A 26,550-nucleotide genomic window follows, 5' to 3' on the forward strand; every position below is an offset into this window, starting at 1 on the left:
GGAACATATGTGAGGACGTACAAAATAACCTCGTACAAGGGAAAGTGGAAGCGGCCTATAGAATAGTGAGGAACCATTTCAAGGAACGAAACACAAAATGTAAAAGCATAAGGGACAGGAATGGAAACATTCTAATTGAAAACGAAGACAAAGCCGAGAGATGGAAGGAATACCTGGAGGAATTATACAACGGGAGCAAACTTAGCTCAAAAGAAGGGACAACTTAGATGGCCACATTTTGAGGCACGATGGTCTGATGAAGACAATCGTTGAAGGACAAGTGGAAGGGAAAAAGGGCAAGGGACGGCCCCGAATGAGTTATATAGGACAGGTTATAAAGGATGTAAAAGAGAATAAATATGTAGTTATGAAGAGATTAGTGGATAGGAGAGAGAAATAGAGAGCTGCGTCAAACCAATCTTGGGATTGTTGACTAATGATGATGACTCTCCAGGTCAATGATACATATTTTTGTACTGAAATTGAAAACTGATTACTCAACATAAGATCAACGGACATACAATTTATACATCAAATAGCCCCTTAAAAATTGGGGGACTTTTTAGGACTAGTGGATGGATTAATCTTGAAATTGGCCTCCATTCATGGGCTCGATTCCAAGAATTAACCTTTTACCAAATAAAGACGAAAACATGCATCTGGATGTTTCTTGACCTGGGAGACGAAAGCCGTATATTTTCGTTGGAGATTTTCCTACACAATTAAGTTTTACCAGCCCTTATTCCACGAAGTACAACATTGACTTCCTAAACAGAACAAAAGAGTACATATTTTAAGACAGTGAAATTACAGCCTCTTTTGATGTTTCTGTCTTTTCCCAAGTATTCCAATAGACATTTCAATTGTAGCTTTAAAATTCTGGCTCAAATCCCTTTCTCTTGAGCCCAAAATCATAGATGAATACATCAGACTAACAAATTTAGTTATGAACCAAAATTATTTTAACTACAAAGGGAAATACTATAGACAAGGTTTCAGAACAACAATGGGGAACTCATTACCACCTCATGGTTTTATTAATTATCACCTTTTCCTGGCCAGCATCTTCATGACTCATCTTGAACATATTGCCAAAGAAAAATTCCCTCATTTCCCTCACATTTACGTGTGATATGCAGATGACATATTTACCATTTTCAACTCCAATAAGTGCAATCTAGATTACTTCTTAGCTAACCTCAACACTCTTTTCCCAACAATAAAATTCACCATGGAAAAAGGAAACAATAGTACTCTTTCCTTCCTTGATCAATCCCTCACAAGATCGGCTAATATGTTGAAATTTGACGCATCTTGAAAACCCACCCAAACAACTACAGTGAAACCTCGATATAACGACACCCCACGGTGCACTAATAAACACTCGCTATAGCGAATTGTCGCTTTACCGGAGGTGGAGCAAATAATAGCCAATATACCTGTTGCGAACAGATATACAGGAACAGGAGTGGTGCGGCGACAGATAAACATCTATCCGATAAACGTAAGCATAAATCCAAACGAAAGGCGATGTTTTTTGCATCACTAAATTTCCTTACTCAAATAACGACTAACTATTCAAACAATTTATAAGCGCCGCACTGAATAAAAATCATGCAAAGCATTGTTTCGTCATCATTATATTTATCGAACGACAGTTTACCACATAAATTTGATACTGAGCACTCCATTAACTTCATTTCTAACAGATCGCTAGCAATTACAGAGGTTAAGGAGTCTTGATGAAAGTCTTCCGGCGGTGAAACCCTCGCTATGGCGAGAGCCAACACCGAAAGGGTCTCGTAAAAACGAATTTTTTAACACGCTTATTATAGGATCAATTGACGGTGCATCGGCTATCTCTCGTTATAGCGGGGGTGTCGCTATAGCCCGTACTCGCTTTAACGAGGTTCCACTGTATTTATTACTCTCATTTGACCATCCTAGTCATAAATTAGTAGCCTACCATTCCCTCGCTCACAGACTGTAATACATCCCATTAAACACACCAGCATTCAACAAGGAAATACAGTATAATAAAGAAATCGCCAAGCAAAATGGTTTCCAAACCTCAATGGTCACTAACATTAAAAAAAAAAAACAAATTCAAACAATTGATCGCCAACTCGACAACACATAAAAAAGATAATCCTATGAAATACATATGTTAAACTTCCTATCTACCCCAACTTTACTAAGGACACAGACAAAATTTTCAACACCGTCAACATATCAAATAGATCCTATCATCCTATCCAACATATCAAACACATCCTACCAACAGCGGTTGTAAAATTGTATCCAAAAGCGTAAGGAAAATTTCACTTGATGGGTTCCTGTTCATAATGTCCTTTTGAACAAGCTGCACAGTTTTCTCTTTTCTAAGGTCCCACCAAATATTGCTGTTTTAATAGCGAGGTTCTTCATTATCACATTTCAGTTTTTGTGGAATGTATTCATTGATTCCTTGGCATAGAATTTCTAAGAAGTATTTCCATGATACATGAGTGCTTTTATCCTCTATTTTAGCAATGAATTTTGCATGAATCATTCAGCATCTCGTCAAATATAATGAAGTAGCATTTATCAAATAAGTAAATATGTATTGCATTTTGGTTTTACAGCTGACATTACTTCAATTTTTAATGTTGCAAAAATGACCTTGTGATCACTTATACCATCAATAATATCGATTTGTTTTATCAACTTAGGATGGCTCACCGCTAAAAGGTATAACATTTTATTTCCTCTAGAAGGCTTGTCAACTACTGGGGCAAGAGAATGGTTAGAAAGTGTGAAGAATAAGATCTCACTTATTTCTCTATTCCTTGAATTTGGTACCTTATCTTTTTAGGCGTATCAATAAAAAAAGCATAGTGACACTATGATATCCCATCTTCAAAATTTCTAAATTAAACCATTAAAAATGTAGGAATTTTAAGACTAAAATTTTATGGAAAAAACATGGGTAAGGGCAGAAATCTGCAATTTCTCTTAAATAAGGCTCAAAGATGTAATAGCATCACAACTCACGCAGGCACATGTTGCAAAAAACAATTACAATTTAGTGATCATTCATTCTTCACCAAGTTATGATCAAACAAAACCATAACATCCAACATGTACACTCATTTTACATTGAGTCTCAGGGAAATATTATATTATGAATTGCCAAAAATAATGAATGCAAATCATGTGAAAAAGGATAAAACTCTAGAGCAAAATATGCCAAATTTTTGGCATTAGTGGCACTTGTCATGCTTACGTCAGCCACATGATTTTAAATAACTACATATGTAATACTGTTTTTGACAATCCAGTCTTTGGAGATGAAATAATTCAACCTCATGCAGCAAAGCTTAACAGAAAATATATGTATTCATACATTACCTCAGAAGAACTTCTTGCAAGTAACATCATAAGCTTTAGAAATTCGATACGTATTTCAATATGCGTATAAGATATCAGCATCAAGAAAACTCCACCATCACAGGTTTTTCCATCTTCAGAAAAAACATCACATGCATAATCAGATTTCCTAGATCCAAAAGCCACCATGTGACGACTAGCCGTAGGATTAGTAGCCAAAAGTTTTGATAGTAATTTAAGAGCTACCAATAAAAACTGAGACTCTCCTCTTCCATCACCTGTAAAAGAACGATCAACAAAGCAGAGATTTAGATCACAGTTTGGTTCCCCAAGCTTATTGAAGCCATAACACAATTGGTTTCATGAACCTAGATATTTCCATTGAAAAAAAAACATGCATTTCAGATTTAAAAACTTGGAACATATACAGCAGACTCCCGATTATCTGGCTGGAGTTAAACTGACGTGTTGCAGATTATTATCCTAGCTCTCTCTCCTGAGTTCACTCTCCTTCAGTGTTTTCACAGATCTTTATAAAAATTACATCTCACGAAAAAGCACCCGGATTATAGTATTTTATGGCGAAAGGTGACTGCCTCGAGAAACCATTTTTCTCATTGGAGTGATGAGTACAATACTATCGACGTGAAAGCTTCGCTAATACTTAACAGTCACTGCATTTTTTCTGTCTAGCTTATATAAATTGACATAAATTGGAAATTGTAAGTTTTACATGTTGTCATTAATTGGATATATGTATTATTTTTGGCAAAAACCAGTCACAACAAAAGAATTCCATCCAAGGTAATGGTCCAATGCAACTTTAAAAACCAAGAAATATGCATGTGCAGAGTAATAAATCAAATAATAAAAGTGACAAAAACACAACCTGTCGGAGGGCGTTGCCAGCAGCGAGTAGGGGGAACTGGAACGACTCATCCGCTCAGCGAGAGGAAGGGGAGGGGGCCTGCGAAAGCATGGGAGGGTAGGGGCCGTGGAGGGGATGTGTGGGAGCTCTCTGGGTGTTTGGGAACTCTGCCTCCCTAGCAGCAGCGAGGCAGTCTTTTTTCTCTAGGCAGAAACTAGCGAGAAGATAAGTGATTTGTGCCATTTGAATTTCCAGTCTGTCTCGTCTTTTGTTTGGGTCTAATAATACTATTTATAACACAGGCCTGCATTTTTACAATTCTATCATGTTTTTCAAGTACTGTTCATGGAGTACCATATGTTTTTGTGCGCTGAATACAAAATATGTCTTATATTTTACTTGATAGAGTCAGAACTTTTTTCAAAATCCTCATTTGTCAATTTCTAAACTGCCATGTATAGAAGATAATGGAAAATATAAGACACACAATTATATGTGAACTAATGTGTAAAATACATTGTAATTTGCTACTTTCATATATATAATTATTGCATATATGTAATCCTTAATACTTTCATTAATGGATATATTAGTGGAAACTATAGTAATATAATTATGGTTATTCAAGCAAAATTATGCCGCTGTAATAAAAACTTCTCATCACTTTTTAGGTGCAGTCTAACATAGGAACTCATGATTTGTTGATAAATCGATAAATAAAAGTGATGGAACCTTGATATTTTATTTCGAAGGGTTTATAGTCTTCCTAACATGAAACCTGAGCGAGCAATGATGACCTGGGGTGCCAAAGGCTTTGTTGGGTCGGGGGCTGCGGAAGGGAGGAAAACTTTGGAAGAGTGGCCTGAAGACTGATAGGATGGTGGAGGATAGCGGATTTTGGGAAATGTGAGATGTAGTCACTATTCTATGGTGCTGAGGTTCTCCCAATGGTAATTCCATCTCTTGGCGAAGATTCACACTATGTGCCTTCCGTGTTTAGCCTTAACCTAAGGCTATACCGCCCTTATTGTTTCCATTAGAATCCCCTTCGTCAAATGGAATTATGTATTTTATTTACTTGCTGACAAGGAATGTTTCAAGTTTACTTGGACGTCAGCTCCAGCATTGCAGACGATGATTATCAGCAGCGGGTTATAACTCTTGATTAATTTTAGAAGATTCTTCCACGGTTTACCAATGATACATTAAGAGAAATGTTATCAACGCTCAATGACTGTTAATTTTGTATTGCAAATATGCAATAGGGTAGTTTCCTTCATCAAAGAAAACGAATGGCATTGATTGCGATTCGTTACCCACCATTAGTGTATTCATAATATCACAATTATTTGGTTTTAGGAATTCCAGTTTAGACAAACTGCAATGGTCAATTTTAACCGCATTTGAAAAAGGACAGATTGGCGCCCATGCAATGCCACTCCATGTGACGTCACATGGACCTAGTTTCTATACGGGTAGATAGGAGTTTTACATCGTCTGAGGTTACCAATGCATGCATGAGGCACAGACTTCAGGGAAACATCTCTTAATAATCACCTATTAATACTGGCTAAGGTTGGAAAGTTTTCTTCGTTTGATAGGGCATTAATAATCCTTATTTAAGCCAAGCACTACCTCCTAGCAGGGTACTCCGCTACCTGCTAGCAGCCTGCATTGTATCAGCGCTCAAAGCCTCGCCCCAAGGTCACCTCACACGGCGACAGCGGGAACCAGAATGATGTCACACAGGGTTTTCCCAGCATTCATACTTAGCCATCGCGTTTTCGCGCGCTTGAAAATGTTCACTTTTCATTTAATTGCGAAAAATAGATATCATCATTTAAAAATCTAAAAGCGTGAAATACGTACTCCAGGTGTAATAATCTTTCGATTTAGGCATTAAAAAAATAATAGGAAACCACCCTGTCATTGCTGTGGCATCGCATACGGTTGGACACGGCCTAACGAAACTTGACATTTCATCGCACTCGGGCATGTTTACGCTGCGACTAGTCAAGGTGAAACTGGAGAGGAAGGGAATAGTAGAAGTAAAGACAAAGGGCAAAGTGGAATTGGAGATAGCATGAGTCATAGCCAGGCACTCACCTGCGCAGACAATTTGCCAAAAGCCCTGGTTTCCTACAACTGCTGCAGCCCAATGGCAAGATCGCACACCTGTTGCTTTTGTGGTAGTTCCGTGTTCCTTTTTTCCATGCATTGCGGTGTGCAAACGTGCTCAGTGATTGTGGGTTCGCGTCCCGCAGCAGCTGCATCCCTGGCTACTTGTTCAAGGTATGACTATGCGGTGTGGTGCTTGACAGTGTAGTTTCTGATGCCACACAGTGGTTTCGAAGCATTCATGCAAAGCACTTTTCCGAATCTGTGATCTCTCAGCCACGGACGCGTGGTTTTCGGAAACTAGGTGTTTCGTGGGGCAGTAGGAGTACAATCATGTCATCGACGCAAAAAAAAAATTGTGGTCGGGAAAAGAAAGCCCTTAATGATTCTGGAAAGCAATTTAAAATGAATGACAATTTGCTTGGTTATGAATAGATTGATTGATGCACGGATATCATGAAAATTACAAGAAATTAACGTAAAAGTTTGGATTATTCGTATTTTACGATTATTGATGCTGCTTCTAGCCAACATATACCCACATAATTGGAAGTTTGCTGCACATAAAACAGTACCAAATAAGAGAGATCATTAATATTACATTTACACAGTGAAAGTTTTCATATGAATACCAAATCCAACTTGTATCGAACATACACGTCCTCAGGCAAGACAACCACAGTCCATCACCATCTGTGGATGGAAAACAAAAAGCAAGCAGCTGACGATATTACAGATTCTAGATGCATGTTTTCAACATGTGTTTACCAACTTCCTTGTATCATAGGAAATCCTGATCCCAAAGCATCCCAATGCCCTTTGCTGGTCATCAGGTTTTTCTGGGACCAAACCAACATGAACTTTACCTACAACAATGTCCTGAATGTTGAAAAAACCAATCAGGTGAGACTTGAACCCGTGATTCGAGGATTAGTAAGCAAGGACTTTAACCTACCACCATAACTGAGGCTGACAACGAAGAAAAAAGCATGTGGGAAAATTGGAAAACATCTGAAGCCGTTGCATTGCAAAAACTTTACATTTGAAAAATAAAATTTTCAGTGAAAATAATGGAAATAATGATGAGCAGCAGGCTTTTGTAAAATGAAAAGTAAAAAAAAAAGTGCCTCATAGGAGAATCGAACCGTATATGTCAGGGTGGGAGCCCTAAAACAATGAAAGCCACCAGGCTGAAACTTGCCCTTTTTAAAATGTTTTGAATTGTTTTTCATCACATCTAAAATCAAAAATTTTTATGAATTTGATTGGACTTTTCTCATTATTCAACCTTTTACTCAACACTGCATCATTTCCACTGATGCCAACATACGCTAAGAAAAAATAGTGTCGTAGTGTTGCCTACATCTAGGTAACTGATCTATTCACAGGATATAACGTTAATCCTAAATGCCTCAGTTCCCAAGTATTGCGGATTACTTATCTTCTACTGTATTTAAGGATGAGTCGGTTCTTAAATTTTTTTCGGTTCTAATGTACCGGTCCGGTTCTCCCTCAATCATTTCTCGGTTCTCACGCTCGGTTCCACATATGAACTCTCTTATTACCTGAATTAATGGCAAATTTAAATGAAAAACCACAAGAAGTGAATGAAAATAACTTGACTAAAGATGTAACTTAGCAGGAAAGCCCTGTGAAATAAACTTAAGATCATCTCCATAATTTTCTTTGCCAAGCAAATACGTTTAAATAGCATGTTGTCAAAGAATGCATGATCGACTAATATTTCACATTACATCAGGCAGCCACTGGTTCTTTCACCAGGTTTTGATTTTAAAAATTCAACATTTTTACCCTATCTGGGTCTAATCTACAGTGAAACCCCGCTAAAACGAGACCCCACGGTGCACCAATAAACACTCGCTATAGCGAGTTGTCGCTTTACCGGAGGTGGAGCAAATAATAGCCAAAATACCTTTTGCGAACAGTTACACAGGAACAGGAGTGGTGCGGCGACTGATAAATTTCTATCCGATAAATGTAAGCATAAATCCAGACGAAAGGCGATGTTTTTTGCATCACTAAATTATAAGTTCAAATAATTTATAAGCGCCACACTGAATAAAAATCATGCAAAGCATTGTTTTGTCAATCATTATGCCAATGCACAACCAACGAAGCCATTTTTCTATGCACTTAATTAGTGCATTTTGTAATCATTTTATAATTTTGGTATTTTCCATTGAAAATTCAAAAATTAACTGATAAAACTGTATCGTGGTTATTTAATGCCTCAAATGATTCCATTGGTGTATGTTTATTGTTCCTGTAGGTTAAGCGGCAGTGAAGTGAAATAACGTATTGCATTTGTTTCTGCAGTTTCCCACATAAATTTGAGCACTCCATTAACTTCATTTCTAACAGATCACTAGCAATTACAGAGATTAAGGAATCTTGGTGTAAGTTTATCAGGCGGTGAAACCCTCGCTATGGCGAGAGCCAACACCAAAAGGGCCTCGTTAAAACGAATTTTTTAACATGCTTATTATAGGGTCAATCGACGGTGCTTCGGCTATCTCTCGTAATAGCGGGGGTCTCGCTCTAGCCCGTACTTTACCCGTACTATAGCCCGTACGCTTTAACGAGGTTCCACTGTATTCTTTTTTTTGGCAGAAATATTGCAACGAACAGGCGTTCACTGAAAACAGTAGTGGTCGATGTTGATTTTGAAGGCGATGTAGCTTAATTTGTTACTTGAATTGACAACTTATTTGCATGCTTCTCTGTCACAGTTCTTAGGGCATCAACAACTACTCAACACGCCGGTACAGCGACTACATGGATAAATTGAGTGGCTGTGAGCTAACGCAAAATTGTAATGTAGCATTGCATTCTGGAGGATAACCACACTTTTCTATCCCTTGCATTGGTTTATCAACTTACGAACAACCTCTCGGAACGCATCTGGCTCTTTTGTCAAAGAATTACTGAACATGTACATTATTCAATAATAAGACCACTTTCAGATGAAACAATTTTCCGCCGGTCGCTGTTAACGGCACAGCACACGCCGCGGCGTTACAGAGTCATCTCGTCTGAAAGCCGCTCGAATTTCACCTAAACAGCAGCTGGTGAAGTCATTTTGTCTAAAAGCGGCCTCAATGTAGCATTGTCTGTATTTCATGCCGTAGACAGCACATCGCCGGGCCGGATTGAAATGGGTGCAGTGCCGTCAACAGCATGATTCGACTCGTTTGAAGGCATTCACAGTGACCTATGATAAGTTGAAAGAACTACACCATGCCATGGACGGTGCAGGTCAGGTTGTTTGAAAGTGGCTATGGAAATGTTAAATGTTAGCGAGAGTGATAAAATGACGAAACCTTATATGCGTGCATTATAGCAACTCTCATAAGAAAAAAATGTGGACGTCATGCAATCAGAAAGTAATACATGCATTTTTAAATCTTTTTTTCATCTCTCACTGCTGACCATTTTGGCTCAGGGCACCAAATTCAAATCCTCGCCACTGCTCCGAGCCGGTTCCAAAGTACCGCCTTTATGCGATCGGTTCTTGATACCGGATCCACAGGTCAAGAACCGGCAGTGCTGAGAACGCAGTACCTGAACCAACCCATCTCTAACTGTATTATATAAAGATGCACTGAAACTCACGTACCTTCTCCCATATACAGGGAGCATATACACACAAGTGGTGGAATGGATGAGAAGTTGTGATCAAGTGGCCAAAATTTGTCTCCAAAAACCAACGTCCCGACATCAACTGCCCATATGGCCCAACACATCTCGGTTCTCCCTTCCATTCCACTGACTGCCTTTCCTAAAACGATTCCTCTGAAGCACTGCATCATCATCAGGGGCTTCCATTTGAATTTCACATCCTGGGGATGAAAAAAAGGGTGGCTAGGTCAGTTAAATAATCACAGAATAAAAAAGTTTAAAAAACAAAAGTACCAAGTAATTCCTGCGGTGAATTATACTATCTGTTGGAAACTTGTGTGAGTGGAGGTGGACCATAAGGATCTCTCATTCAATGTCCATACTACATAGATGCAGGGCCATTCCATGTCAAATCACACACAGGATTTTCAAAATGACACCCTAAGATTCGAATTTTAATGCAATTTTTGTCACTAGCTACTACCACCTATATAATGACCCATGTAAAATATTTCCTCTCCCACTCACATAGTTTGAAAGATATGAGGGGCCGAAGTTTGAAATGTTGGCTCAGGTAGTGGGATTCCAATTCCAGAATTAATTCATACCTTCAAGGTAAAAATTCATAGCTCAGAAACCACATTATATATTAGAATGAAATTTGGAGCCCTTGCATATCCAAGTACATAGCTTCCATTGTAATGCCTTTTATTCCCATTGTATTGCTATGTTAGCCAAAATAATGTCAACAGTTGTTAATTAACCATTTCTTTAATTGGAGGTAAATATGAGCCCCAATATACTGTGAAATAAAAATGGTGGTGTTAAGACTGCCACTGTGAGTACTTCAGTTTTAATTTTTTTTTCTGTCCATTTGAGAGGGATTTTGGACACATACTTAAAGATAATAAGAATAGGTGAATCCATACATTCATGAGGACATATTTGAAATAATGGTCAGTAAATCTAAGAGCAAACATGTAGTTTTGGTGAATGTGGCTCTTGTTCATATAAATTTGGAGAAATATACTTGTCTTGCGGCAGCTGAGGGGAAAAGAGCCCAAATGGCTTAGAAATTATGAAATGATGCTCTTTTCCTGGAATATGCCCATTTTTCAAGTTTGCAGTTTGTGGAAAAAATGGTATCGACACACACTAGTCTTTTACTGTGCATTATAGAATAAATGAAAATGCTAATTTAAATAAAATGATGTATTTAATACATAGTACACTTCAATCATAAAACTTACTTTCAAAGAGTTGCAAGAGATTGCTAGCGAGTTAACTGCAATGAGAGCCAATTAAAGAGAGAGTCTCAACGTGCCGTTTAGAAAGGACAATAAATCCATCCATCCAAAGTAGGAAAAATTATAAACAAAAAATTAAAGTTAGATTTATACTATTTTATTAAACTTTAGACCAAAATGAAGAAATTGAAAAAGTTTCAACATTTAAAAATATTTTAATAAGAGAAAAATTAATATGAATTCTGAAAATGGGTCACATGACCCCTGCAGTCTTTCTAGTGTTAAAGACATGCAAGGAGGACACTTGAGGTTTGGCAACACTGCTCCAAGAGTGGATTCACGATGTTAACACGACGGAGGTCAGAGAGCGACTGAATTTCCAAAGCACACCTGCCGTCTGCTGATTGGCAGATGAAGCGTCACATGTCGAGAAACATTCCCTTCCCTCACCCCTTCCACTTGCTTCAGCCTCACCCGCTGACATAAACATGGACAGTCTAAAATTCTCTTTCACTGGGAGAGAGAATGGTGACTTAATGAGCGACAATGTTTCTTCCCTTGGCTCACTTATTTCATGCATTGCATCACATGACAAACTTCAGAGGGTAATACAATCCACACTCCACTTTTCAGTATTATATCGTCTCCCCAAGGAATAAGACTATTCAGTGAATTGTAGGTACATACATATCAACCTCCACATTAAGAAGAAAAAATGTTACAATGCATCACAGTGAGGGCATGATAAGTCACAATAGACTCTTGGGAATCACTGTTAGTACTTTAGGGATGGGCGGTTATGAGGAAAAAACCCGTTATGTTCGGTCAACGGGTTATTTTGAGTGAGTGGAGTACTTGAGTATTAAAACCCGATTAAAAAACCGGTTTTATTGAGTTAATATAACACGAAGCGTTGCATATTGCACATATTTGACGTTATACAGCAGTTCTTAAGAAAAACTATTGCATTTTTGGACTTCGTCTAGCATACCATTCATCCAAAAATCTGGTTGAGGGCATGAAGTACCTAGATTCTCCGACAGAGGGCAGTGATCCGGTTATTTTGCCCAGATTTTTTTGTGGTCGTCCAGTAAATAACCTAGAGAGCACTCACAATGAGATAAAACTGAATTCGGTTATTTCGCAAGGAGATTTTTCATCTGTTGTACAAGGAAATAACCAAATGCCTTGTAGACTGTGCAGAGGGACTACATCAGGTTATTTTATCAGCAGGAAAGAAGTGAGCACTCACTAGATATTAAGCTCTAAGAACATGCGATTCTAAGATTTTATCGGAAAATAACTGAGGACCCTTATCACTGTTGAGGAGAAAATCTTTCCAAAAAGGTTATTTGTCAATTATTTGATTGGATATGAATAGGTCATCCTAGGTTGAGTACTGCTTGTTTTTTCATTAGATTAACTGATTCAAAATCGATTATTTTTAGGCGCCAGTTAACCTGAATACAGTGAAACCTTGATTTTACATTCCCCCACTATACAATTTCCCTGATTTTGCACAGTTTTTATCAGGTCCCAAACAATACCGCCTTTAAACAATGATACTCTATTTAAGTAAATGAAAGGTCGTAGCACTTTTCCACAAGAATTTTTAATTCGTAGAGTTTCGCCTGATATGCTATGCTAGCATTCCGAATAAGTTCAACAGATTCAGGCTTCAATTGGTGGAAGTTAGACATATTTAAGTAAATGAAAGGTCGTAGCACTTTTCCACAAGAATTTTTAATTCGTAGAGTTTCGCCTGATATGCTATGCTAGCATTCCGAATAAGTTCAACAGATTCAGGCTTCAATTGGTGGAAGTTAGACATATTTAAGTAAATGAAAGGTCGTAGCACTTTTCCACAAGAATTTTTAATTCGTAGAGTTTCGCCTGATATGCTATGCTAGCATTCCGAATAAGTTCAACAGATTCAGGCTTCAATTGGTGGAAGTTAGACATATTTAAGTAAATGAAAGGTCGTAGCACTTTTCCACAAGAATTTTTAATTCGTAGAGTTTCGCCTGATATGCTATGCTAGCATTCCGAATAAGTTCAACAGATTCAGGCTTCAATTGGTGGAAGTTAGACATTGAAATTGAAGCCTGAATCTGTTGAACTTATTCGGAATGCTAGCATAGCATATCAGGCGAAACTCTAAGGTCAGTTGGTGGAATGGGGTAGGGATGAAACACGTCTCCATTGTTCCTCTGTGACTTGATATTTTCCTGTGGAGTCTCGGAAAGGAAAAAAACGGCAGATGATGATGTGATGTTTATTTAACCAGGCCCAGATTAGGCAACAATACTGCCCACTCTACCCCTGGGCCTGGCATTGACTGAGTCGAGTGTAGTTCCGTTAGGCCCCTTGCACACACACCGATTTTGGACGGCCAGTAAAATATTGGCCGATATTTTACCGGCGAAGCGATGCTTGCACACACGCCGGATTTTTACCGGTCAAACGATACGTTGCTAAGTTTTTGAGCCGGCGTCGGCGATCCACAGTGACAATAGCCAGCAGCTAGCCGGCATTTTGCCGGTGCCGGCGTGTGGTCGGTACGTGTGCAAGCTCCAATGCTCTCCCATTGTTCACTATTGGAATGTGGACGGCCGATATTTTACCGGCCGTCCAAAATCGGCGCGTGTGCAAGGGGCCTTAAATCTACGACGTGGTTATTATCCTACGGCGCTGAGATTGCCCCGATTGTTGTTCAATCTCTTGGGAAAGCTCATGCTATGTGCCTGTCGTGTTTTGCCTTAAAATTCTCCGCGGTTGCAATTCTATTGCAATACTCCTGCGAGAGCTTTTAAACAAAATTGTTCGTGAGTAGGACAAGCAACGTAGAGCAATGGCGTATGCAAAGAGAGGATCGGAACTCTTTCTACTCCCTCTTACGCCGCCGCAGTTATCAAAATTTCCTCTTTCATATAGTACTGAAAGAGGAAATTTCGATAACTGTCGAAATTCCAGGCATACGTCTGCAACACCGCACGATAGGATAAAAAAAATGTCGCAAACTTTTTTTTCTTAATAGCTTCGATCCTCAATATAGGGGTGCGCCTCTTACACAAGCTTATACGGTACTTACCAACTCACTATCACATAAAGGACTAATGTCCCTGTATCACTGTAACTTCCTAAGTATAGTTAATTATATAGTTAAAACTCAGTCTATGCTGTTTAACCCGAATCATTCCAAAGATTTTGGAACATTGACACTGAACAACCATACACTGAGTCTAACTAAAACTTGTAAATTCTTAGGGCTACAAATTGAAAATACTGGGAACTGGTCCTTCCATGTAAAAGACTTGTGTTCGAAATTGTCCCGAGTACTGTATAGTGTGAGGTTCCTAAAAGCATCCTTACCTCACAAGGCGATGATGTCAGTTTACCATTGCAACTTTATAAGTAGAGTGACTTATGGTATTGTATTCTGGGGATCAACTGTAACGCTATTAGATACAATTTTCAAGATGCAAAAAAAGATTATAAGATGTATAATGAGTAAGCCTTATACTTATTCTTGTAAACCCTTATTCAAAGAACTGAATTTGTTAACAGTGCCTTGTATATATATATACCAACTATGTTTACTGATAAAAGAGAATATTAATGATTTACCAATTAATAATGATGTACATGAGCACCTAACTAGGTCTCATCGCCACATCCATGTTACCCTCCATAAAAAACGTATAGCAGCAAAAAGTCCCATTGCAATGGGATCAAAAATATTTAACTTCCTTCCCAAAAGTATTAATTTGATTAATTCTAATAGGGAATTTAAATCTTCTTTAAAGAAATTTTTAATTAATAAGTGCTACTACAGTGTAAATGAATTTTTAAATGACAAATGAACTCTGACCATTTTTACATTTTTAAGTGTTATGTTGATTACTTTGACGTGTCTTATATCTATGTTGTATTCATAAGATCCTTGGACAAATAAAAAATTTATTAATTATTATTAATTTATTATTATTAATTATGCCATTGAATTCTGGGGGTCAACAATTACTCTCCTAAACAAAACGTTTCTCCTGCAGAAGAGGGCACTCAGAACCATTTTGGGTATACCTAGAAGAGAATCATGTAGACCACTGTTTGTTAAGCTGGGAATTCTCATGCTTCCTTGTCTCTATATATTTAAACTATGTGTACCAGTTAAACTCAACCTTCATAGACTAAAGCTAAATCAGGATATACATAATCACCAAACTAGATCACATACATCCATCCACATAACCCTCCACAGACGAAAACTTTCCTACACAAGCCCCATAGCTATAGGCTCAAAAATATATTATTCACTCCCCCCCCAAACTTAGGAGCATCTCCTCAATGAACAGATTTAAAGCTGACCTAAAAAGATATCTTGTAAACAAATCTTACTACAGCATCCAAGAGTTCTATATTGATCCCTAAAAATATGTATAAATGTATGTGAATGTCACTTATTGTTATATTGTGTTCAATTGTTTAGTGTTACATCTACTGTTCAGTATATTACATTTTTATGATTCATTTAACTTCCATGACGTGTCCAATATCTATGTTCTGTGGCTCACTGTAATATATGATCTTCTGGACAAAAAAAAAAAAAATGGAATAGTAGAAGTGCAAGCAGTGGGGGAAGTGGAAATAGAGATAGCATGAGTCAAAGCCAGGCGCTCGCCTGCGTAGACAATTTGCCTTACGTCCTGGTTTCCTACAACCGCTACTGCACGATGGTGCTATTGCGTGCCCGTTGCCTTCACATAAGTTCCGTGTTCCTCTCTTCCAAGCATCGTGGTGTGGGATTCGGCTCAGTGATTATGGATCCGTGTCCTGCAGGAGCTGCATCCCGGGCAACTGGTGCGAGATGCGACTACTCGGCATGGTGCCTGTCAGTGTAGTTTCCGACGTTGTGCAGTGGTTTCGAAGCATTCATGCAAACCTCTTTTCTGACTCCCCGGCCTCGCAACCACGGGTGCGTCGTTTTAGGAATCCAGGTATTAGAGTAGAAATACAAGTACAATCACATCATCACCGAAAAAGATCGTGGTTGGGGAGAGAAAGCTCTAGTGATGATTCTGGAAAGCATTCTAAAATTATGAACATTGTGTGTAAGTAATAATAGATTTTTTTGATTTAGGTAAATTATGAAAATGACAAGAAATCAAAGTAAAGTTTGGGTTATTTGTGTTGATTCCGATTATTCCTGCCGCCTCTCCCCACCGTTATGGGCCCATTGGGATAATCGGGAGTGTGCTGCATTAGAATGCATTTGGTCTCATTCTTTTTTGAATCTCGTGCACGTCATCCAATTGCCTAAAACTATCGAGACATCTTCTGGTCCAGTAGTCCCTCACCTAGCATTTGTTCTCCACAAATGGAGAATTGAAGCAGGTAATATGAAAAAGGTCAGTGAGTGAGATGGGGTAGGGATGAAACACACTTCCATTGTTCTAGTGTAACTTGATATTTTCCTTCCAAAATAATGATTTATGGACCGTGTGGTCTCCGAAAGGAAAAAAAATATCATAGGCATGGGCTGATGGAGGACTGAGGGTGTTTTATTTTTTTTAATATGTGAAGTAATCAATTTCAACGCAGTTATTATACTATGGCATTGAGATTCTCACGATGGTTGTTCAAGCTCTTGGAAAGAGTCACACCATGTGCCTGTTGTATTGTGTCATAAAATTTTCCACAGCTGAATTCTGTTGCATAATCCCTACAAGAGCTTTTAAACAAAATGGTTCGTGAGTAGCACAAGCATCGCAGTGTGACGGCGCATGCGATGGTAAGATCGGAACTCTTTCTACTCCCTCGTATGGGACGCTGCATTCACTGAAGCATGAATTTAAAATTTAGGATCAAGATCAGATGTCTTCAGCGAATTTGGATCCGAAGTATCCGATGAAAGGCAATATCCGGATATCGGATATCCAAGGTATCCGATCCAACCATCCCTACTACAAATGGAACTTCCTTTTAGCTATGAAATACAATGATTTGAGAATAATATAAAGAAGACAATTTGCATGTATGGCTAAAATGATGCAAACAACAGAGAGAAAAGACCGGGATGATTATGGAATGGTACCAAGCTAACTCACCACAATATCAGCTTTCTTCAACATCAAAGGAAGCAAGGGGACAATGATTTACAGCAGAAGCACGTACACTGTCACTGTAGCCACCATTTTCCTAGAGAGCCCACTTTAATTCAGTAGATGAGTTTAAAAAGGGAATACACGGCTCCATATGAGTGAAGCTCTGTTTGAGTCCTATGTATGGGGCATGTCCGAAAAGAAGGTAAACTTATCTCCACTCACACAGATTTTTAGCAAATAGGGCAGCCATGTATTTAATCTCCATGTGCTGTATTCTTTAAAAATGAATGAAACTAATAAGAGGTTAGTTAGAATTATATGAATAAATCCCCAACAACACCAACAGTCAAACCCAAGCTAGATATGAAACCAATACTCATGCCAGCCAGCATAACCGAATGAATACATGAAAAGACAAGCGGGCATAAGAACATCAAGAGGTAAGATCCACCAGTGGAAAATTAATGGCAAGTTTCACCAACTATCCACACTCAAAGAGCACTGCATACGGCCTGTTTACATGATACATTAACACGTACAAGTAAATGTCTGTTTGTGTGAATGATATTTGTGGACTGGAACGAAGCATGTTTGAATGCATGAACCAAATTAGAATAGGTTGTGGCGTTACATCGTTAAATCTTGGAGATTGTACACGTAAGCCCCAGACATAGGGAACTCCAATCATTGGTCACAAGCTGGTTCAGGGAAAGACTCCACAAACAAGAAATCAGCAATCAAGAAACAACTGTCAAAATATTTACGAGTTATTTTCAATCAATATCTATTTGAAGTAGAAGTATTCAAAATCAGAATTATTACAGAAAACAACTATGATAACTAATGATCCCATAGGAAACATTACCAAACTAAGTACCAGCTGCATAATTTTTCTAAAATCACCCATGTCAGTCAAGCCATCCGTCCACCACGGGCACCCGAGCAAAAGAAAGCTTGCATTCTCCACGACGTGTCAGGGTGGAGGGGAGGGATTTTGCCAAGGAGTGGAGGGGTAAAAAGGGCGATGTTCAGTCAGCTGCGTATCTGCCCCTGTACACAGGCTGCTCCGCCAAGCATCAGTAATCCCACCCGGGGTAGGAGGGAACACCATGCAGGCCGGAATTTTCTCCTCAATCTTCTCGGTTGGAGACATCAGTCGGATCAGAGGGAAATTCATTGGAAAACATGGAGGGGAGAGAGATAGTGGGGTGAGGTGTTGGAGGGAGAGAGAGTAGTGATAGGACTATGGTGATACTTCTCACTCTGAACTCCATATTGGTGCCTGAGCACCCATTTCCCCTTGATTGCCAAGGAGTTGGTATTCCTCCGCAGTAGTCCTATATAAGTCTTGCTCTCCAGGTATGGCTGGGTCCGGGGCTGGGTTCCGGGTGCTGGTTTTCCGGATGCAGGATTTTACGGAGGCAGGATTTTACGGAGGCAGGATTTTCTGGAGGCAGGATTTTCCGGAGACAAGAGTCTCCAAGCCTTTGAGTCAAAGGGCCTTTGCGCGAAAATCCTTAGGGTGAAAAACCTTAGCGCGAAAAGTCCTTAGCGGGAGAAGTTCTGCGGATAAGTTCAGAGGAATTTCTGGGGGGGGGGAACTAGAAATTTGGAGGTGGGGACACTAAAAAATGCCACAAGGTTCTACTTTCCGTTCGTGCATTCGCACAAAGTGAGTGGTTACACAATACATTTTGATGGATCCCAAATGAAATTACTGTGAACACATCAGAAAAATTAAAAACAAAGCTATGTCTGTCCTTGGCCTCCTCTACCGCTTCTATGAAATTGCAGACCCGCTTGCATTACGTGCATAATTATCAACTATTGTTGTTCCAGTTATCATGTATTACTCCCCCATTTGGACCATCTCAGCTCCATCCAATATTTTGGCTCTAAAAACTGTGACAAATTTTATCACTAAAATAGTTAAGTGCAGAGTCCCTCATTTTCGTAACATACCAGCTGATACAGTTTTGCCCACACTTTCTGTACCTAATATTCCAAATTTACTTCTCAAATCCGACTTAAAACTCATACATAGCATTTTAAAGTCTGCCCGATCTGCCTGTCCCAATCTCATCCCCAATTTAACCTGTAAAGTTCTAGGTAGACCCACTTGTAGGCATCCGCTCCTCCATACATATATTCGCCCACTCCCAGATTGTCACTGACCAAACCTTCCCTCTTCTTCCAACTCTCGTCCCTCACAAACACTCGTTCCCCGACCACATTGACCCGTTCTCTTGGCTTACCCACACTTTTATAAACCAACCCCTTTCTTATTTGAATAGATCCTCTTAAGGGCAACATAATTACATTCACTTAATACATTGTTATTATGTATTAAAATTTATAGTGTTTAATAGTGTTTGTACTTTTTTATGTCTGTTACCTATACTGTCCACTGTAAACTGGCAAATATGCTCTATGTGGACAACTTAATGAATAAATTTTCATGTTCATACATTTAGACATTGACTCGTATGGGTTAATGTACCGTGTAAACAGGCCTATAAACTTAACCAGAGCAGCTTCGGAGGTGTTGCATTACCTGAATTTCACCAACTGCCTAAAAAAATGATACTTTTTAGAAAATTATTTTTTCCATCATTGAATCTGTTTATTTCTAGAGATGGGTTTTATTTAGATAAAGATGCCGATGGAGATTAAATTTTCAACTCTCCACTAGAATAAGAGGCATAAGGTAAGGTGGGGTAAGTGCGACCCCTAAATAGCATATATCAATTTTAACTAGTTTAGGAAAATTTTCTTGGCTTGCTAAAAACATGAGATTCAATTTATAACATATGTGTGAATCACTGAAAAAGATAATTGGATTAAAAATCCTCTCTCTGTAAAGTGGTAATTTTTATAATTTTTTTCTTAGAATCTTTTCAAGGGATCGCACTTACCCCATCCATGGGGCAAGTACGTCCCATGGCTGATATACAATATATTTCCACATTATGCGACACATGGGGTAAGTGCGATTTCCCCAGAAATTTAGCCGTACATTGCTTTTAAAGTACCAAATTATGTTCAACCATTCTTGAGAAATCAACTTTTATCTTAGGTAATGTAATTAGATTTTTTTATACATTTTTCGTTTAATTATGACACAATATGGAATTATTGTTAAGTGTGTTTTTTTAATGATAGTAACAGTATTTGACTGTTACACATTAATTCAAAAGTTTATTAAAAATAGCTAGTGGGCATAAAAGCTGAATAAATAATAATAGTATAAATCTTGCATATGACAACAAATCTGAATATAAACTAGATTGTAATGAACAAAGAATTACTTCTCCATTGTAACTTACGTTATTAATATAAAAAAGCAAAATGAAGAAAAACTCATGGTCTTCAACCAATTCCACATTGAATATTTATTTGTTTATTTTAAGTTGTACCCCGAGAAAGATAGGCAAAACGTTAACTTTCCTCGACGGCCAACAGAGGGCTTGGGTAAAATTTTAACAACATCTTCCCTAGGTATTTCGCTGGAATCCTCATTCCGTGGATAGGTGAAACTTATTTCATTACCAAAACATGTCCTCAGAAAACAAACCACGGGATCACCTGATTCATTTTTCTCCAGAATTTTCCTTACATAGTGAGCAACTGAATTTTTGCTGCTGAATCTAGCCAGAATCCAACCTCCACTTTGAAAAAATTGATTGTTTGAGGCGTAACTTGGTGAAAGCGATTCATAATTAAATAAAAAAAGAAGAACTTTGTGCTTTCACATTAATATTTATTCACGTTTCAACGTTATACATCATCATCAGGTGAACTCTACAGAGGTCCATCACATCCTTTTATACCAGGTTAGGAGGGGTAGGGAGGAAGGTAATTAGGTTGAATGGATTGGTCAACAGAGAAGAGGGAGGGGGAAAAAAACTTGGTCATTTGGTATGAAAGAAGTTAGGGGGAGGAGGCTCCCTTAGGGAGGGCATGGCAGGTGGGGGGGGGTTGGTTCAGGTGAAAGAGAGGCCGAAGAGTTCGTCATGTCATTTAGCCCAGGAATTTAGGAGTGGGAGGCTTAAAAGAGGGGAGTGGTAGTCATACAAAAATTCGTTTACAATGTTGTCATTGGAACGTACGTGCTGCAAAATTTCCATTTGTTCCAAAGCGTCTAATCTAGGTCCTTTAGGTTCATAATGAAGCACTTCAAAAACAAAATCACTTTGATGATTGTTATCTAACAAATGTATAGCAAATTGTGAAGTAGTCTTTTTATTTCTCTGGCAGGCTTGATGTTCTTTCACCCGCTCTTGAAATTGTCGCCCCGTTTGCCCAACATACACCGCGTTGCATTCACATTTTAGTCTATATACCCCACTCCTTTCTTCTCTTGGGATGGGATCTTTTGTGAGGGAAAGAATGTTCCTGAGGTTGGATTTATTGTAAAACGCAACTTTAATTTTATCCTTAGGCACCTTTTTGCATATCTTCGGCCCGATGTCCTTTAAAAAAAGGATTCTACGCCACTTGGCCGTGGATTCTTGTCGCGTTCGGGATCCATAGATTTCTCCCACTGCTTGTTTTTTTAATTGTTTCCGATATAAGCTATCAATTAACTGTTCGTTGTATCCGTTATTTTTAGCAATTAGTTTGTGTTTAATTCCTCACTGAACTTGGCAGGGGACATCGGAATATGCAGCAACCGATGTAACATGCTGTGAAAGGCTGATAACTTCTGAGAAAAACAATGTCTTGAACTGGAGTGGATCACTTGGTCCGTATAAGAGTTTTTCCGAAAGACTGAAAACTCGAGGTGATTGTTGACCTTAGTGACTTTAAGATCTAGGAAGTTGAGAGAGTTATTTTCTTCTATTTCGTAAGTGAAATTCAAATTGCTGTCCAAAGAATTCAAAAAAGATAGGAACATTTGTAGTTGTCTTATTGAGCCAGTCCAAATATAAAACACATCATCTACATATCCATGCCAGGATAGTACATTTTTGGTCTGAGTATTATTGGGTGAAAACAGGTTCCTTTCAAAAAAGTCCATATACATGTCCGCCAGGAGAGGGGATAAAGGAGAGCCCATGGCCAACCCATTGGGCTGTTCATAAAATACACCGTTAAATTTGAAATAATTATGAGACACACAAATCTTCAATAGATCACAAAAGTCACTTATAATGGGAGCTGCCACACGTTTCTGGACGAGAATAGATTCTGCTATGTCTACGGCTTCTTTGGGTGGGACACAGGTGAAGAGATTGCACACATATACAGGGAATATCATCATACGAGGGAATGGGATCAATGAATTGCCGATAGATCCGACTGCCAAGTTCCAAATAGAGTGCAAAAGAGCCTTAAAATCAGTGAATGTATGTTGGGAAAACGGGGCGACAATTTCAAGAGCGGGTGAAAGAACATCAAGCCTGCCAGAGAAATAAAAAGACTACTTCACAATTTGCTATACATTTGTTAGATAACAATCATCTAAGTGATTTTGTTTTTGAAGTGCTTCATTATGAACCTAAAGGACCTAGATTAGACCTTTGGAACAAATGGAAATTTTGCAGCATGTACGTTCCAATGACAACATTGTAAACGAATTTTTGTATGACTACCACTCCCCTCTTTTAAGCCTCCCACTCCTAAATTCCTGGGCTAATGACATGACGAACTCTTCGGCCTCTCTTTCACCTGAACCACCCCCCCCCCCCCCACCTGCCATGCCCTCCCTAAGGGAGCCTCCTCCCCCTAACTTCTTTCATACCAAATGACCAAGTTTTTTTCCCCCTCCCTCTTCTCTGTTGACCAATCCATTCAACCTCATTACCTTCCTCCCTACCCCTCCTAACCTGGTATAAAAGGATGTGATGGACCTCTGTAGAGTTCACCTGATGATGACGTCTAACGTTGAAACCATGGTCGTGAATAAATATTAATGTGAAAGCACAAAGTTCTCCACTTTGAATGTTAGTCACCAAATTTCTTAAGCTTTTTCGACTCATGCTATCTTGCTTTCAGGCATTAATACCATGTCATCTACATCCTCCTCGTCAGAAGATATGGTATCCAAAACCCTATCACAATCAATCATCAAACTTAAGAATGTTATCAAATATTTATATACCTTCAAAATAAAAGTTAATGTGAGGACTCTAATTAAAAGACCTAGTTTTATAAACCTCTGTGTTTCGCAACATTTATACAAGAAAGTTTAACGCAAGAACTGTTAGACAGAAAGTAAAAATTTAATCCATACTACAACCCCGTTGCCTGGGGTAAGTGCGACAAGGGGTCACACTGGCCCCGGAAGTTAGGAATGAATGGTTACGACGAGGAAAGTGCGACCATAGGCGCCGACTCCATGGCGCTTGAGGGGGCCAGAGCCCCCTCAAAAATTCTTTATGGGTGCGAGAAAAAAATGTGTCAGGCTTGTCGATTTTCCCCGGAGTGTCCAGATATCGAGATTAAAGTTATCAGGGTTCTAATGTTGATCATATAACTCTTCTAAAATGCTTAAAAAACTTAAAACTCAATGCTTTTAAAATTTCCCGGGGCAAGATCTCTGGTTCGGGCCCCCCCAATATTTTTTCTAAGTCAGCGCCCCTGAGTGCGACTCCCCCATCTAAACTAAATATAATGACCCGAGTTCCAAAATTTAAAGTAAAGTACTGAAAACCAATCCATGAAGAAGAGAAAACAAGATATAGTTCTTACCTAACACCTCCGATGAGTTGATTCAGAGGGAACTGCAGTATAGACTCTCCTCACAACCAACTAAGACAACGAGATGAACGGACGGGTCTATTTCCTAAGCATGTGGAATGAGAGCCTAAGGGATAAGTATTACAAAGTCATTGGCTCTGGTTCCATTATTACAATGTATGGAATATGTTGCACTACCCCCACCTGCTTCGAGAACGGAAATACGATCTTCCTTACGATCGGGTCGCACCCCATAGTAGCACTTACCCCACCTCACCTTAATTTTACATTCTAAATGTAACACTTAAGAGTAAATTCCCCTCTCCACCCCATGTTACCCACTATGGGGCTTTAGCTGAACTCCACCTAGAATTTCAATGATGATTGAGCATGACCCCTCAAAACCCAGAAAAATTCAATGAATCTTATAGTACTATCAACAAAATGACAGTAACTTACATTTGACCAGAATCCAACAATACTTCCATTTGTGAACTGCAAATTGCCATCATTTTCACAGTTTTCAGATTTTAAAATTCGCAAGTACTCAGATAGTTCTCCATTTATGACCTGTAACCAATGGCTCCAATCTCCCTTGGTATAGGCAAGAAACTGCCCGAATGGAAGCACACTGGCCACGACAGTGTCACTCCAATTCCACTCCTGTTCATTTGCAGACCGCGACACAATATCAGAATCCTGTGTATCACATAATTCTGAGCTTGAATCCACTAGACTTGGGTTTTCCATGTTCAATATGTGTTCATTGATGTTCTTATCAGTACTCCCAGAGGTCGTGTCAAAAAGGGTAACCTGGTAACTTTCGATTAATTCAAGTGCTTCGGGTACATCAACCTCCTGCAAAGATATGAACATAATTATTTATTGGTACTAGTATCCAGTGAAAAGTTACCAATATTATGTATTTTCATTCCCACATGGATTTTCACAAAGTAAAAGCCGAATCGATTGATTTCATATGAACATCATATAAATTGAAAAATAACAAGTTCGATGGATAGAGGTGAAACTCAATGTTTAAAAGATTTCCATCGACGAATTGGCCACCAAAAGCTAAGTTTATAAGTCAACAACCATAATTATCCAGAAAACACAAAAAAACAAAACCCCTTACATTACTGGAAGTGGAGGGTAGAATTCCCAAAAGTCGGGCTAGCTTCACCAAAGAGTCTTCTTCGGCCAACTTGCGGACATGACCCGCCAATTTCTTTTTCTTTGCCAGTTTTATAAGTTCCTCAGACTTAGATAGCATCGTGTCGACACACATTACACACGACCTCATCAACTGATACATGAAGTCCGACTGCTTCACCATGAGGGCCTCGTAAACTTTAGTCTCCACCATGTTCGTGTACGCATTAAAAAGGGATAGCAAAGGTAGCAACAGCTTATATTCCTCTGTCACATAAGAACGATCACAGTAACTGATGAGCAATTTCTCGCCGTACGAAATGACGTCCTTAGATATTACCTTTTCCAGAGTAACAGCATCATTCGATGAGTAATTTCTTAATTCTTTCAACGCGTGGACTTTTTCCCGAACTGTGCCCTTACTACTCAGGAGCAAGCCAATGACTTTATTGGCATAGTCAAAACCAAATCCTTCGTCATTGGGCTTATCGATCTTATCCATCTGCGAAGTAGTATTACTTACCGATGACAAAACCTCCGGCACCGATTCATTAATAGCGAGCTTTGATACCTGTTGCTTTTGAGTCTGCAATAAAATGCGTTGAAACAGGCTTGTAGGGCCGCCTAATTTTCTTGCCTTTTGGCTTGAGGAATCCATTTCTGTGATATCAAATTACTTAACAAAGAAATAAAAATAGAGATTTTCAGCAATCACCGTCGACTATTAGGGAATACGTTCCACCAACTGCCATTCAATTTTTCATCACTAGAAAGAACATGGTGCTAGAATGTATCACATTATCTCGATATACCGGCAAACACGTAAGAAACCTTCACTGGGTGTAATGCAATATGAAAATTACTACATCATCATATGATCATATCACGAAAGTACTGTGGTAATACCTATTGCCATACGAAGGGAATACTAATATTTAGTGAAAACTTTTAGGCCGCAGGCTTAATTCCACTCTTCCGCAGATCACCAAGAGAATAGAATTAAGCAACTGAGAAGCACTGGAGAAATAATTAGATGACATACATATATATACGTTTGAAAATCAACGTAAAGCAAAATCGCTAAATTTGAAAACGATACGCATCGCCCCTCATGGTCTCTTGTTTACCGGATCTATGGGACTCCATTGCAGGAGATATCACTGAGAGTTGTTTTTTATGCAGCCGCTTCGTGCGCATTTTGTACAATCGTCAACATTGGCCGCATAGCGACGCTGATAGTCAAAGGTATCCAGGGGCCGAATAGGGAACTTGCATATATTTCAGATATAATCAATAGCCCCAAAATTATATAAAAATATATGTTTGCATACCTCGGTGAAAGTTTTTTTATTATTTTATGACGTGGTTTGCG

The 26,550-nt window shown here is 38.8% G+C and overlaps 1 protein-coding gene across 3 annotated transcripts in view; it reads right to left on the reverse strand.

Annotated features, from left to right (window-relative positions):
* LOC124164869 overlaps positions 1 to 26,370 on the reverse strand; it is a 104,040-nt gene extending 77,670 nt beyond the window's left edge. Inside the window, exons 1-5 of one of the 3 annotated variants that reach the window (XM_046542086.1) lie at positions 26,085 to 26,370; positions 25,162 to 25,944; positions 24,486 to 24,884; positions 9,993 to 10,215; positions 3,391 to 3,647 (exon numbers count right to left, since the gene is read on the reverse strand). In XM_046542086.1, the coding sequence (XP_046398042.1) occupies positions 3,391 to 3,647; positions 9,993 to 10,215; positions 24,486 to 24,884; positions 25,162 to 25,836 (1,554 nt within the window). In that variant the 5' untranslated portion in view covers positions 25,837 to 25,944; positions 26,085 to 26,370. Of the gene's footprint in view, positions 1 to 3,390; positions 3,648 to 9,992; positions 10,216 to 24,485; positions 24,885 to 25,161 lie in introns of all 3 variants that reach the window. The other 2 variants (XM_046542085.1, XM_046542087.1) reach the window with 2 other exon arrangements.
* Positions 26,371 to 26,550: the final 180 nt, after the last annotated feature.

This window comes from Ischnura elegans, chromosome 9, assembly GCF_921293095.1.
Source record: "Ischnura elegans chromosome 9, ioIscEleg1.1, whole genome shotgun sequence".
NCBI lineage: Eukaryota > Metazoa > Arthropoda > Insecta > Odonata > Coenagrionidae > Ischnura > Ischnura elegans.